This window comes from Alosa pseudoharengus, unplaced genomic scaffold (assembly GCF_046254945.1).
Source record: "Alosa pseudoharengus isolate Yale_2024_CS ecotype anadromous, Long Island Sound unplaced genomic scaffold, YU_APseudo_1.1 YU_APseudo_1.1_scf_15, whole genome shotgun sequence".
Classification (NCBI taxonomy): Eukaryota; Metazoa; Chordata; class Actinopteri; order Clupeiformes; family Clupeidae; genus Alosa; species Alosa pseudoharengus.
The window spans coordinates 4437064-4450684 of NW_027468620.1; the positions used below are offsets into that span (position 1 = coordinate 4437064).

The following is a 13621-nucleotide window of genomic DNA, read 5'->3' on the forward strand; positions in this document are numbered from 1 at the left end:
TGTGCATGCACAGAGAACCTATGAGCATGTAAGACAAAATCAAAGTTTTTTTTGTTTGGTGGTGGTGGGGGGGGGTTGGGGGTAGATATGGTATATTGACTAAAGAAATAAGAAATAACCAATGTCACCAATTTTGAGAGACTGAAACATCAAAGCCTAGCAGTTATTGTAATGAGAAGCTTTAGCTTGATCTGTATGTATTATCCGGCTCTGCACAATGCTAGAAGAACGCTCCCTTGACTTGAACTTCATTCAAAAGTGAAAGCAGATGGTTGATCAGCTGTGTTCTAATGAATGTTTGATTCAGCGTGTGTTGCGAAGTATTTGTTTCTCAGCAAAAGCCACAGTAAAACGGTAACAAATAAATGTAAAGAGACATAGCATGTGAAGTTTCTCTGCTCCGCATCAGGGTCCGGTTCGCCCTGTCGGGACTTATTTTCCCGATAATGACCGGCGTTCTATACATTAGCACTTATGTATTATTAAGGCCCATAGTATTTGAATGCATATGTCTGTGGATCAATATTTGTGAATACATATTGAATGTTCAGTTATGGCTTACAGCAAAGACCACTCCTTGAATATATTTATATTTTATCTAAACTTATTTTTTACATTTTGGAATCGAAAGGAATCGATAGAAACCGGAATCAGCCAGCAAAACCGGAACAGGAATCAGAATCGATAAAATTTGAAACAATACCCAACCCTACTAAAAACCAAACCATTCCATGATTAGTCCTTTCAGACAAATGTTGCAACACTAAAAAGTGGCCCAGAAGGGCCTCAAGTAAAGTTACTTTCCTAAATTTACATTTCAAAGGTGTCAAAAAGAGTACAGTGAGAGGGGGCGTTTGCAATTTCCAAGGGGGCACAATTCTTTGTATAGACCGGTTTCAGGTCCCTAACAACCGTCGTTAAGGACGAACTCGGAGGACAAGCAAACCCAGAGCCATAGCAATACATTGAGAGAAAGACGCAAGGAGGTTGAAAATTGTTAACTTTTGGCAGAGAAAAGCAGACGGAAATTCCCCTGTGTGGTACAGGAGACATTTCATTTTTTTGTGATGTGTCCGTTCAAAGCTAAAAAAAAATAAAACGCCAATAAAGTAGGCAGGCCTAGGTGCTATACATTTGGATACGAAGCATGCATTATGAAGCTACGAAGTTATGCCACAAATGTTATCTTCATGCTCAAGAGGAAAAACTCAAGTCATGTAGGCTAAATAACATAGGGTAGGTAGTGACGTTAACAAAGTGTTTTTTTTATTATATTCCTCAGCATATCATTTTAATGAGAGACTTATGATCCATGAGAACGGAGGCTTACGTTAGCCTACATTTCACGCAAATGACAATATGCAGGGTAGCCTAAAGTTAAAGTTGACACTCCATTTGAGTTGTTAGTTTTAGAAAAGAAGACATGGGCTTGCAAGTAACGTTATTGCATAGGCCTACTATAAGGTAGCCTAGCTTATAGCTAATCCGTCATAGGCTAAGGTGACCAGATTTCTGAGACAAAATCCGGGGACATTTTCAGTTGAGAAGCGTAAAACATGTAATGTTTTAATCATTGTAAACTTAAAACGGGGACACTGTCCCAGGGGCATCACTAGACTAGATCTCCACAAGCCCCCCTAGGGGGGTTCGGGGGCATGCTCCCCCGTAAGAAAATTTGGTATATTTTAACGTTTAAATGCATCAATCTGGTGCACTTTGAAAAGAAATTCAAGAAAAGAAAAGAAATTAGACTTTATTATTCTTATCTATGGAAATAGTTGTGAAATAGTAGGCTAGCCTAAACTTCCACTTGAGAATTTTAACCATGCACACACAGTTGGAATAGTTATAATATTGCAATAAGTTATGATATTGCCCATCCACAAAGCATATTTTCTTCACAGTTTCACAGTTCAGAAATGGTCCAAAATAGTATTGGCTACATTTCAGCACTCCATGAAATTATATCATAGTGGCAGTGCTGTTCAGACAATTAATCTAGCTAGTTATCTTGGTCATTGTAATGCCTGTCTTCTTTTTTTCAAGACAGTCTGTGCTTTACCCATATCTGAGAATGTATGATGTGATAATATGTGTCTTATGTAGCCTAATAGGGCCTATGTGTTGTCAGTCTTATATCAAGAAAAAATAACTCACGTCTCATGCTTTTTTTTCTTTATATTTGTGTCTTAATGTCACTAGGAAGCATGCCAGTAGAAATATAGGCTATATTCATATTTGTAGGTGATTGTCTGGAATCTGGCAATATGAGAACCATTATGGTGGGATAGGCCTACTCTGGCTAAACAATTTACAAAAATGTTTGTACTGACATAAATCGTTTACATGAGAATAGGCCTACATTATAATTTTGGCCCAAAGTTGTAGACCATGTAGAAACTTGTTGCAATTCGCCTACCGATGCTAGTTGTCACATAAATTCATTGTTAATTTTCTCGCGAACCATTTATCACAGCAATTTGGCACTAATATCATTGGAAAGCTTAGATTCCGGCCGTTCACGTGATATCTGCGTATTATATGTTATCTGTGTGACGGGTTCTCCGCAATTTTAGTTTAACCTGGACTTGAGCAGCTGGCACGTTCGTGATGAAGAGTTTAATAATTCCCCCGCACAAGTGGTTTCATTTCAAAGATTCTACCGCGCTGATATTCCACCAATCGAAATAGCCTACCAGAAATATGGGCATTCTAGAACATCTTGGAGGTCTGAGCTGAGCGCTTGCTTTCACTGGCTTGAGCCTGTGCGTGAAGGGTGCGCAACTGTACGTTTGGTCAGTGTTTTCTTTCTTTTATTCCAATTTCGGGTCTGTCAGTCACAGTGAAAACCGGGGACTTTTCCGGGGACAGCTCCAGCCGGGGACAGGTCACCGAAATCGGGGACTGTCCCCGGAAACCGGGGTGGTCTGGTCACCCTATCATAGGCTCCTGTCCTGTCAGTTAACATCCAGCACAATGCATTTTGTGCATTGTAACGTTATTTCAGTCAATCGTTCAATGTGTGGCCAGCATAGGCTACTTTATCAAAGTAATTATCCTCTGACCTCAGGGGGAAATGATTGTCCACCCCTGTCATTATGTACCCTTTGAGTAGGTAATGTTCTCACTAAATCTAAACTAATTGTTTCTGCAATCGAAGCCCTAACGTTAACATTAGCGTAAGCCTAACCTAACTTTACAGTGACTGGCCACATGTTTAGCCTACCTTCCGTAAAATCCGTTGCTTTTTCATAGGTAAATCCGCTACACCTCCAGACTCCAGACAATCCAGACTCGGCTAGGCTACACCGAAATATTTCGGCAATATGTTTTTATTCTTCATCTTATATCAAGTTCAGCCAGCTTGTTTTCTATGCGCTGTCAGTGTAAACAACTAGTGCTTGTCCTCCGAGTTCGTTCTTGACTACGGTTGTTAGGGACCTGAAACCGGTCTATTGCGGGGGGGGGGGTAGCCTAATGTTATTTGCAACCGCAAGTAGAGACCCTGCTATGATCTAACGTTAGCTTACCAGCTATGGCTCTTCCATGCATGTTGCTGACTGCTGATAACTTTGCCTGTTTAACTAATCTTATCTCCGTGATTTACTTTGTTGTGATAAGAATAAACTAGTTCATTTGCAAACTGTTCAGTAATGCCTTTGGGAAATTACATTTGTATGTGACTCAAATAAACTACTGTAACAAAGATCATCATAATCTTTTCCATTCATGTACAAAAAAGGAACAGGAGATTTTATCTTTTGACCAATTGTAAAAAAAATGCTCATCAGTGTTCTTCCCAACTATTTCTTGCATGTTTTTGATGCTCTGAAATGTCTTGTTGAAAATGTAGGGTAAGATGTAAGGCAGGGGGACACTAGCCCGTGGCAAGTATCCAGAGGGTTGAGACAGAGAAAAAAGATTAAAATAAGCCATGGGATGAACACTGAACATACAGAGTGAAACGAAGAGCAGTAAAGAAGTAAAAAAAGCAGACTGAATGCAGAAATATCAGAAGCATAAAGGAAGATGAGAAAAAAAGACAGAGCAAGAAAAAGCAAAGGTGAGAGTGAGATAAAGGTACAGAATGGTGCAGGAGTCGCCACTAACCTTCGTACAAACTTGGAGGTGATCTTGCTGATGATGCCCGTGGATGTGCCACGGCGAGCCTGAGCAAGAGCGGCTGTGTCATGGGAAAGGGTGGGTGAGGCAGGAGGCCCATTGTAGGTGGCACTGCGACGGTCACGGAGCTGAGCACCATGGAATGTACTGCGGCTGGAAGTACCTCGTGGAAACCGTGTGCGCTCTGGGGTGCTGATGCTGTGGGCTGAAGGGGAAGTAGAAGGGGGACGGGGTGTGGAACTGGGATAGAACATACATACACACATATGCACATAAATAAAAATGCACACAGAGACACGTACTGTACTGTATGACCATATGGCTAAATGACCATAATATGGGCTAGCTAGGGCATACATTATTAAACTTGCTAGATACTACTATTGGTACTAGTCCTCTTAGTATCGGTTAGCTGGGTTAGCCACCCGGGTTTGTATTAGTGAAACATGTGTAAGGTTGGCCAGCTAAATCACAAATAACTGAACCTAGTCTACAATAAACAGATCCTCTCTACAGATCCTCTACAGAATGCCTGTGCTATTGGATAGTAGGGTGCTTAATAGGCCGGGATGTTTTTGGCTACCTTATTTTCACTATTATTTCCTATTATCTAATACTTTGGGCCATCACAAGTTGATAATGACCACCCCCAACTCGGCCCCGTTTGGTTTCAGGGGCCAAAAAACACCCTTTTTGGGAAAAGCATTTGGCGGAATGATGTAATTGTGAATATTAAGGTACTGCTGCTACATAAATGGTCATATAACCGTAATATTTTGCAGGGTGTATCCTGACACATAGGGGAAATAGGCAAGAAAAAGATTCTGAGGATTGCTGCCTTTTTCTGTCAAATACCACCCTCAACATACCCCAAAAGACAAAGTGTCTGTCCGCCTGACAAATTGTCATCAAAAGTGACATGTACATTGGAGGCAGTGATATGTCTAATAAAATGCTTGAAAACTAGATGTACCGCAGAGCGGTACAAAATATGACCGCCGCCCAGTCCAGCACATTTTTTCCACAAAAAGAAATCACGCTGAAAGGCCTATATGATTCTAACTGTCTCACTAAATTGCATTATCCACACTCAATTCTCACTGGTATCTGCTAGACAACAAGTACCAAAACATGATTAGTTCATAGATTTTACATGTAAAATTCATTTTATACAACCCCACCTCCATCTTGCCTGTTCATAATTATGAGAAATTCTTGATTGTTTGTGTTATGTTTATGTTATGTGTGTGGGTGTGTGTGTGTGTGTGAGTGTGTGTGTGTGTGTGTGTGTGTGTGTGTGTGTGTGTGTGTGTGTGTGTGTGTGTGTGTGTGTGTGTGTGTGTGCGTGCGTGCCTGCGTATGTGCCTGTGCATGGAAGCGTACATATGTCTACTGTGTGAGTATGTGTCATGATTACTGTGAATGTGTGTGTGTGTGTGTATCTGTTTGTGCACATGTGTGCACATGAACTGGGCTAACATGACCCCTGGAGGCAAATATACGGAAAAAATGGTCATCCTAGGCCCTACAGTTCTCAAGATATTCACAGAGAACTGTGTCTGGCCTACCCTCCTTTCGGGGGGTCCAGTCCAGCGGGGGGGCTACAGATCAAAACGAAAAATGACAGTTCCATGCTATCCATGTGGGGGTACATGCCCACCAAGTTTTGTGTACCCCGGTCTTATAGTGTCCCGGGAATCCTTGTTGGTGTACGTCACTAAATGTACACATAAATTGTTTTATTGTAAGGCCCCCCATGAACGAAAGTACACAAAACTTGGCATGCATTCGGAGGGTGTCATAATGATCCTACACTTTCAATTTCGTGCAGTTTTGACCATGTCAGCCAGAGATATTGTGATGAAAACACCTAATTTTTTGCTTTTTAATTTTTAACTAGGTGGCGCTATACATGAAATAAGTGGTAATGGGATGGGTTGACATGGCCCCTTGAGATCAACATACAAAAAAAAGGTGGACCTCCTAGGCCCTACGGTTCTCGAGATATTCACAGAAAACTGTCTCCGGCCACCTACAGGCCAGTTGGTGTATAGTAACATAAATGAATTTATTGTGTGGCCCCCCATGAACGGAATTCCACGAAACTTGGCGTGCATTCAGATGGTGTCATAATGATCCTACACTTCCAATTTCGTGCAGTTTTGACTATGTTAGGTCACAGATACCTGCGATTACAACACCTCATTTTTACTTTTTTGTGTTTAACTAGGTGGCGCTATACATGAAATGAGTGGTTATGGAATGGGTTGACATGGCCCCTTGAGATCAACATACAAAAAAAAATGGTCCTCCTAAACCTTACGGTTATCGAGATATTCACAGAAAACTGTGTCTGCCCTACCCTCCTTTCGGGGGGTGCAGTCCAGCGGGGGGGCTACAGATCAAAACGAAAAACGATGGTTCCATGCTATCCATATGGGGTTACATGCCCACCAAGTTTCGTCTACCCCGGTCTTTCAGTGTCCCGGGAATCATTGACAGAAATTTGGACATGCGAAAAAGAAAAAAAAAAAAAATCTGACTAAACCTATATGACCGCCGCTTCGCTGCGCGGCGGTCATAATTATCACTTTTAATGACAATTTGTCAGGCGGACAGACATTTTTTGTCTTTTGGGGTATGTTGAGGGTGGTATTTGACAGCAAAAAGGCTGCAAGCCCCAGAATCTTTTTCTACTAGCTTCCCCCAATACACCATGCAAAATTTGAGGGTTATATGACCATTTATGTAGCAGCAGTACCTTAATATTCACAATTACATCATTCCATTCCATCAGTTTTTCCCAAAAAGGGTGTTTTTTGGCCCGAGACCAAACGGGGCCGAGTTGGGGGTGGTCATTATCAACTTGTGATGGCCCAAGGTATAAGATAATAGGAAATAATAGTGAAAATAAGGTAGCAAAAAATAAGGTAAAGCAAAAAACATCTTTATTTGATTCAATCCTCACTGCAACTTGATTTTAATGCTATTCAAAAGTGGTTCTCGGATAATGGACATACTGAATAAAAGAAAGTCATACAGCATGTTATTTGCCACTAGGTCTGTCCAAAATACCCAAGGTAATAGTTTAACAATTAAATTCTCAGATGGTACATTTATGGAGAATGTTGAGGAATTTAAATATCTGGGCCTCTGGCTCGACTCCAGTCTCTCCTTCAGGCCTCATATTGACTCTATAGTGAAAAAAGTAAATTATAACTTAAGCCTATTATACCGTTCAATTAATTGCTTCACACAACAGATTAGATTAAGAATTGTAACTCGGCTTTTATTTCCTATTATTGATTATGCTGACATTGTCTATATGAGTACAACAGAATCACTTCTTAAATCCCTAAATGTTGTCTATAACAGTCTCTGCCGATTTGTGTTGAGATGTCCGTTCCTAACCCATCATTGTCATATGTATCAGCAACTGAACCTCCTATCCCCAAAGGCCAGACGACGGCTACACTGGTTTCAGTTTGTTTATAAATGTATCTTTTTTAATTATCCTTCTTATTTGAAGCAACACTTAGTCCTATATAGGTCAACTTATGGCCTTAGACACCTTGATCATCTCTTTTTTTCTGTCCCAAATATTTCTAAAGAAATATTTCTAAAGAAAAGGTCCATCTCTTCCTTTCCACTCTTTAAGGCATCCCTCTTATCTTACCTGCAATCCTGTGACCAATGTAAATGTTTCCCTTCTCTTTCATTAATGCCCTTATTAGGAGATTATGTATGTGTGCACTAATGTATATGTGCATGTATGTGTACATGTGTATGTTGTATATATATATGTATATGTAGGAGTGTATATGTGTATATGTACGTATGTGTGTATGTATATATGTGTATGTATGTACGTACATGTGTGTATATGTATGTATGTATGTACAGTATGTATGTATGTGGGTATGTATGTATGCATGCATGCATGCATGTTTGCATGTGTACATGTATGTATTTTTGTATATGTATGTATATGTAGGCTATATATTTGTTTGTTTTTGGTGGCTTTTCTAAATATGGTTCTCTCCTGTAATATCTTACCATACTGATTATGTGAATATGCTTTGGACAGAGGTGGGACAGGCTGGGGTGGTTGGTTGTGAGGAAGAGCTTTAGTATGTGCGAGTATGTAAGTGTTTTGTGTTACTTTGAGGACCCCCTCGAAAATGAGATGTTCATCTCAAGGGATTATCCTCCAATAAATGAATTTGAATTTGAATCCTGAGGAGTGGACCTGGCTCCCGGCCTATAACTCACCCTGGATCGTATTCGCTGTTATCCTGGATGGGGGGTAGAGTGCTTTTGGAGGGGTGGCCTGAGGCTGACATGGACTTGGTGTGTCGGGGGCGTGGAGGCACCGGATTGGAAGAGGCCCCAGACGAAGAGGAACTGGCGACCTCAGTTAGACTGTGGGGAAGAGTAAGCAGAGTTACATGTAAATACATGCACAGCTCCTCCTGTGCTTCAGCAGTCAAGTGTTGTTCTATTCTGTTCTGTGCAGAGCAATGGCCTGCTAATCTGTGGGATGTTCTGTGCAGTGGTCACCTGCTGTCTTTTCCATTGGGGATAGCTGAGAGGCGGTCAGCTGAGCGCTCACACACATATGTGTTTCTGCGGGTCATCCCTCCATTGGTCTGACAGGAAGAGAAATAGGGTAGAGAGCTGTGAAGGTTCCTAGTATCAAGCAACATAAGGGGGTTGGGCATCAAAACCAACCAACGACCAATGACAAAGTATAGGGTGGGATTACCCCTGATATAGTGGACAGTTTCTTCTTGTCAACAGCATGCAATGGCGAGGCTTGGAGATCAGCTTTGGAGCCAGCAGAGGTCGACTTAGATGAACTATCTTGTTCATCCTTCTGTTCACTCTCCACAATGCTGACCTGAGCATGCTTTGAGCCAGACACTGCTGGAGAAACAGATTGGCCCACTGCCAATTGAACCCCCCAACACACACACACACACACACACACACACACACAGAAATGGAGAGTTATGAAAAGATGTTATGTTATGAAGTTATGAAGAAGTTATGTTATGAAGTTATGAAAAGAGAGTTATGAAAATAAATGTGTATTCTGTTTTGTATCTTTTCTACAACAGCTGTCCAGTGTAAGTCTCAAAACTCTCCCCAGTCTTGCCCAGTCATTGTGCCAGTATCTTGGCCTTCAAATTCTTCTTGCTGACAAATTCTTTCTTTGCAAACAACTGGTGGAGAGGCCAAGGTCTTGTGAGAGAAAGGGCTACATGCACTTGATACTGTACATACTGTATGTATAAGTCAAACTGAACTGAACTGAATTGAATTTAAGTAGCAGAATTAGTCAGACACTATTTATTCTACCTCCACTTTTATGTAGATAACTGTAAGAAATGTAACTCCTAGGTCATCAATGTATATACACAGGTGTTGCATATCTTCATGTCGAATAAAAGTTATTTTATCCACCAACTTAACTTTCTACAGCTGTTTGAGCAAAATGTTTTTGTACATGAGTAGCCAGCCAGTCTGGTACCAGCAAGTAAGCAAGCATAAGAGACCACACAATAGTATTTTAAAAGAGTGAGTAACCTATAGTGGCCAGTCATCCTCACCATGATCACTGAATCGTCGTTGCTGCTTCTGACTGGTCAAAATGCTGCGCTGAACATTGGATGGGTTGGGGGGCTGACCAAGGCTGTTGTTGAGGTCATTGCTGGGCCGTGACCTCTGACACAGGTTGGTAGACACAGATTCATTTCCTTCAAACTGGACAAAAAGGGAAGAATAGGTACAATTGATGAGGGAAGACCTGCTGTCAGGACAGCATAAACATACAGGGTTAAACATGTACATGTCAACTTGCCCTACATTGTAAAACTAGAATGTTGAAGTGACACCAATAATATGACTTAAGTAATAGTGTTTTTTTTTGTGATCCACTATTTATTGAGTAATAGTGTTTTTGTACAGGCCGAATAGCTTGTGGAAGAGAGCTTCAGCTCTTTTGCGTTATCATGCTAACAAATCATGCTATTTTCACATATTTTATAGGCCGTGCCATCCTGGTCCACAAAACGACATAGTGCATAGCCTGGAGGGCTAGTGGGGTTGGATAGTGTGTTGATTGATCACATGACCATATGCCATCAAAATGAATGTGAAGATGACACCAAAACTAATTGGTCACAAAAACAAACTTACAGTAAAAAGGGGAAACTGCTGCAAAGTACTGTATTGCTTTAAGTCAGTGAAGATGCACAAACCTCTGGGGTTTTTCTACCAAGTAGCAGGTAAGTGGCCATAACCTCATCGTACTTCTGTCCCAAAAGAGAGTCAATGACCTCATCCTTAGGGAATCCCATTGTCACCATCAACTCTGAGGAGCAAGACATGACATCAGAGATCGGTAATGAAACAACATCACCAGCAGATGGAGCAACATGCCAAATATGGGCATGGACCCTGAGGAACTTACTTACCAATTCTTTTAGTGTCACTGTTGTTTTGTTCTGGCTCCGTATATGGTTTCAGCGCTTCCTCCTCATGGCCTACGTTCATCCACCTGTCCTTCATCACTTGCTGGAGTGAGTGGGGTATGTGAATAAGGAGGAAATTATAAATTTCCAATGCAACCTTTGATTTGAGAGCTTTGATAAATATTTTTCAAAATTAGGTGTTTTTTGTTGTGCAGAGACTCCAGTTACCTCCAAGCTGCCTCTCTTTACTGGGTTCAGCACTAAAAGCTTCTTAAGCAGGTTCTCACAGTCTGTGGACATGTAGAAGGGTATGCGGTATTTCCCTCTCAAAACTCTTTCCCTTAGCTCCTATTCGAAGCAACAAATGGGTTTTTGAAGGTCTTACACTGATAAGAGTGTGTAGTTGAATTATTATCTGTGTTTTAAACTATGCAGAACAAACCTTCAAGTTTTGGCCATCAAAAGGTAATGATCCGCTGACCAGTGTGTATAGGATGACTCCTAAGCTCCAAACGTCCACTTCAGGCCCATCATATTTCTTTCCCTGGAAGAGCTCAGGGGCAGCGTAAGGGGGTGAGCCACAGAAGGTGTCCAGCTTGCTTCCCAGGGTGAATTCATTACTGAAGCCAAAGTCTGCTATCTTTATGTTCATATCTGCATCCAACAGTAGATTCTCTGCCTACAGGACAGCGAGAACGAGAACCATTGGAACATACATTAATTTGAGAAGAGCCTGAGACCACCTATACACAGTATCATGGTGTTATATGCTGAATAAACACTGACCTTCAGATCTCTATGCACTATCCTCTTCTGATGGCAGTACTCCACTGCAGACACAATCTGAAGTGCAGTAGGACTGATTGTTATGCAAACCCCATAAAAAGTATTTTTTTAGCATGCTGGATTCATATTACTGCAATATCCTTGTTTCAGCATACAGTATGTGTAATACACTTCTGTTGACTTTCAAACAAAACAGAGAGCTAGCTCGCTACTTCCTCCTCCTCCCTCCCGTGCTGCTCCCGTGCAATTGAATCTCTCCTAAACGCGCATCTCATCTGTGATTTGCTGGAACAGTTTGTTATGTTTTTATCTGCTAGGTGTGCCCAGGTTTTTTTTTTTGTTGCCGTTTTTGGAGCCTGGGCTGTCTACAGAGATCGCGTTTTTTTACAGTGTATTCAGGACACAGACAGCTAGCAGTTGGTTAGGTGATGTTTGTAGTAAGTGACATAAAATGTTTTAGCCTAAAAAACACATACCATCGCTTAGAGTACCTTTAATAGATTGATTAATTGAAAAATTAAATGAATGAATGCCTGATCTGTGACACTAACATAAATGTATCTCTCTCTCTCTCTCTCTGTGAAAATATGGCCCTTGCAGTCCATACTCACACACAGGATGAGTGGCTAGGACTCACTGAGGTGAAGTGATGATGGGGTGAAGACACAGCAAGTAGGGATGTGACGCTCAAAACTGACATTTCGAATCAGTGTCGAGGCTTCGAAGCACAATTGTTTCAAAACACTGCTTTGAAACATGGTTCAAAACAGGCATGTCGTGACCACTGCTTCGAAATATCGTTCAAAATGCCCATGTCATGTGACCAAAGCTAAGTGAACCTTCGGTGCATGTCACCTGTGGTGGAAGCAAGCTACTATGTGCCCGTACGTTTAATTAACAATGTAGACTTTTCTTAAGCCATAGCCATGATTGGTGGAGTGGTTAGTGAGGGTGTTTTTGCACAGTAGCCTAAGCTGCTTAAATGTGGTTCGCTCCCCGTTTGGTTTGTAAGGTATTGCTTCAGATAATATCTCTTTATATGGTCAGCTTCTTACTTTATCATTAACCACACAGTTTCAACTAAACTCTCAGAATGGTGAAAAGCAAACACATTGCAACTTCGAGAGTTTTTATGAGAAGAAAATGATTTAGAGAACACTAGCGGCAGCAATAAGCTTCTCTGTCACTTCTCATTGTCACTTTATGTGGTCTCCCATCCAGTTATTGACCAAGGCCATTACTGCTTAGCTTTTGACTAAGACTATGAACACAGAGTAGATAACACAGCGAGCCACGGTCTTGAACAGACTGCATCTTCGATACAAAGCATTTGACAGCTTTGTTTCACCGTAAACAGCTCTGAGGGTTCGGAATTGGGAACAACTGAACAGGTCACTACTAATATGGACATCATTATCTATCCACAATTAAATAATAGCAGCACTGCATATACAATTATTATGACCGCCGCGCAGCGAAGCGGCGGTCATATAGGTTTAGTCAGATTCTTTTTTTTTTTTTACTTTTTCGCATGGCCAATTTTCCGTCAAGGATTCCCAGGACACTGAAAGACCGGGGTGCACGAAACTTGGTGGGCATGTAGCCCCACAAGGATAGCATGGAACCATTGTTTTTTGTTTTTGATCTGTAGCCCCCCCCCCCCCCCCCCCGTTGGACTGGACCCCCCAAAAGGAGGGTAGGGCGGACACAGTTTTCTGTGAATATCTCGAGAACCGAGGTTAGGAGGACCACCTTTTTTTTGTATGCTGATCTTAAGGGGCCATGTCAACCCATTCCATATCCACTCAATTCATGTATAGCGCCAGCTAAAAACGAAAAAGTAAAAATGAGGTGTTGTAATCGCAGGTATCTGTGACCCAACATGGAAATTGGAAGTGTAGGATCATTATGACACCCTCTGAATACACGCCAAGTTTTGTGGAGTTCCGTTCATGGGGGGCCATACAATAAATTAATTTATGTTACTATACACCAACTGGCCTGTAGGTGGCCGGAGACAGTTTTCTGTGAATATCTCGAGAACCGTAGGGCCTAGGAGGACCACCTTTTTTTGTATGTTGGTCTTGTCAACCCATCCCATTACCACTCAATTCATGTATAGCGCCACCTAGTTAAAAATTAAAAAGCAAAACATTTAGTGTTGTAATCACAATATCTCTGGCTGACATGGTCAAAACTGCACAAAATTGAAAGTGTAGGATCATTATCACACCTAT

At 41.4% G+C, this 13621-nt stretch overlaps 1 protein-coding gene across 1 annotated transcript in view; it reads right to left on the reverse strand.

The window, feature by feature from the left end:
• Positions 1–13621, reverse strand: part of LOC143124039 (serine/threonine-protein kinase MARK1-like) — a 42847-nt gene that overhangs the window by 3007 nt on the left and 26219 nt on the right. Inside the window, exons 7-16 of the mRNA XM_076285295.1 lie at positions 11385–11441; positions 11041–11277; positions 10827–10946; positions 10602–10701; positions 10386–10498; positions 9735–9888; positions 8888–9069; positions 8683–8771; positions 8395–8544; positions 4111–4362 (exon numbers count right to left, since the gene is read on the reverse strand). Coding sequence (XP_076141410.1) covers positions 4111–4362; positions 8395–8544; positions 8683–8771; positions 8888–9069; positions 9735–9888; positions 10386–10498; positions 10602–10701; positions 10827–10946; positions 11041–11277; positions 11385–11441 — 1454 coding nt within the window. The remainder of the gene's footprint in view (positions 1–4110; positions 4363–8394; positions 8545–8682; positions 8772–8887; positions 9070–9734; positions 9889–10385; positions 10499–10601; positions 10702–10826; positions 10947–11040; positions 11278–11384; positions 11442–13621) is intronic.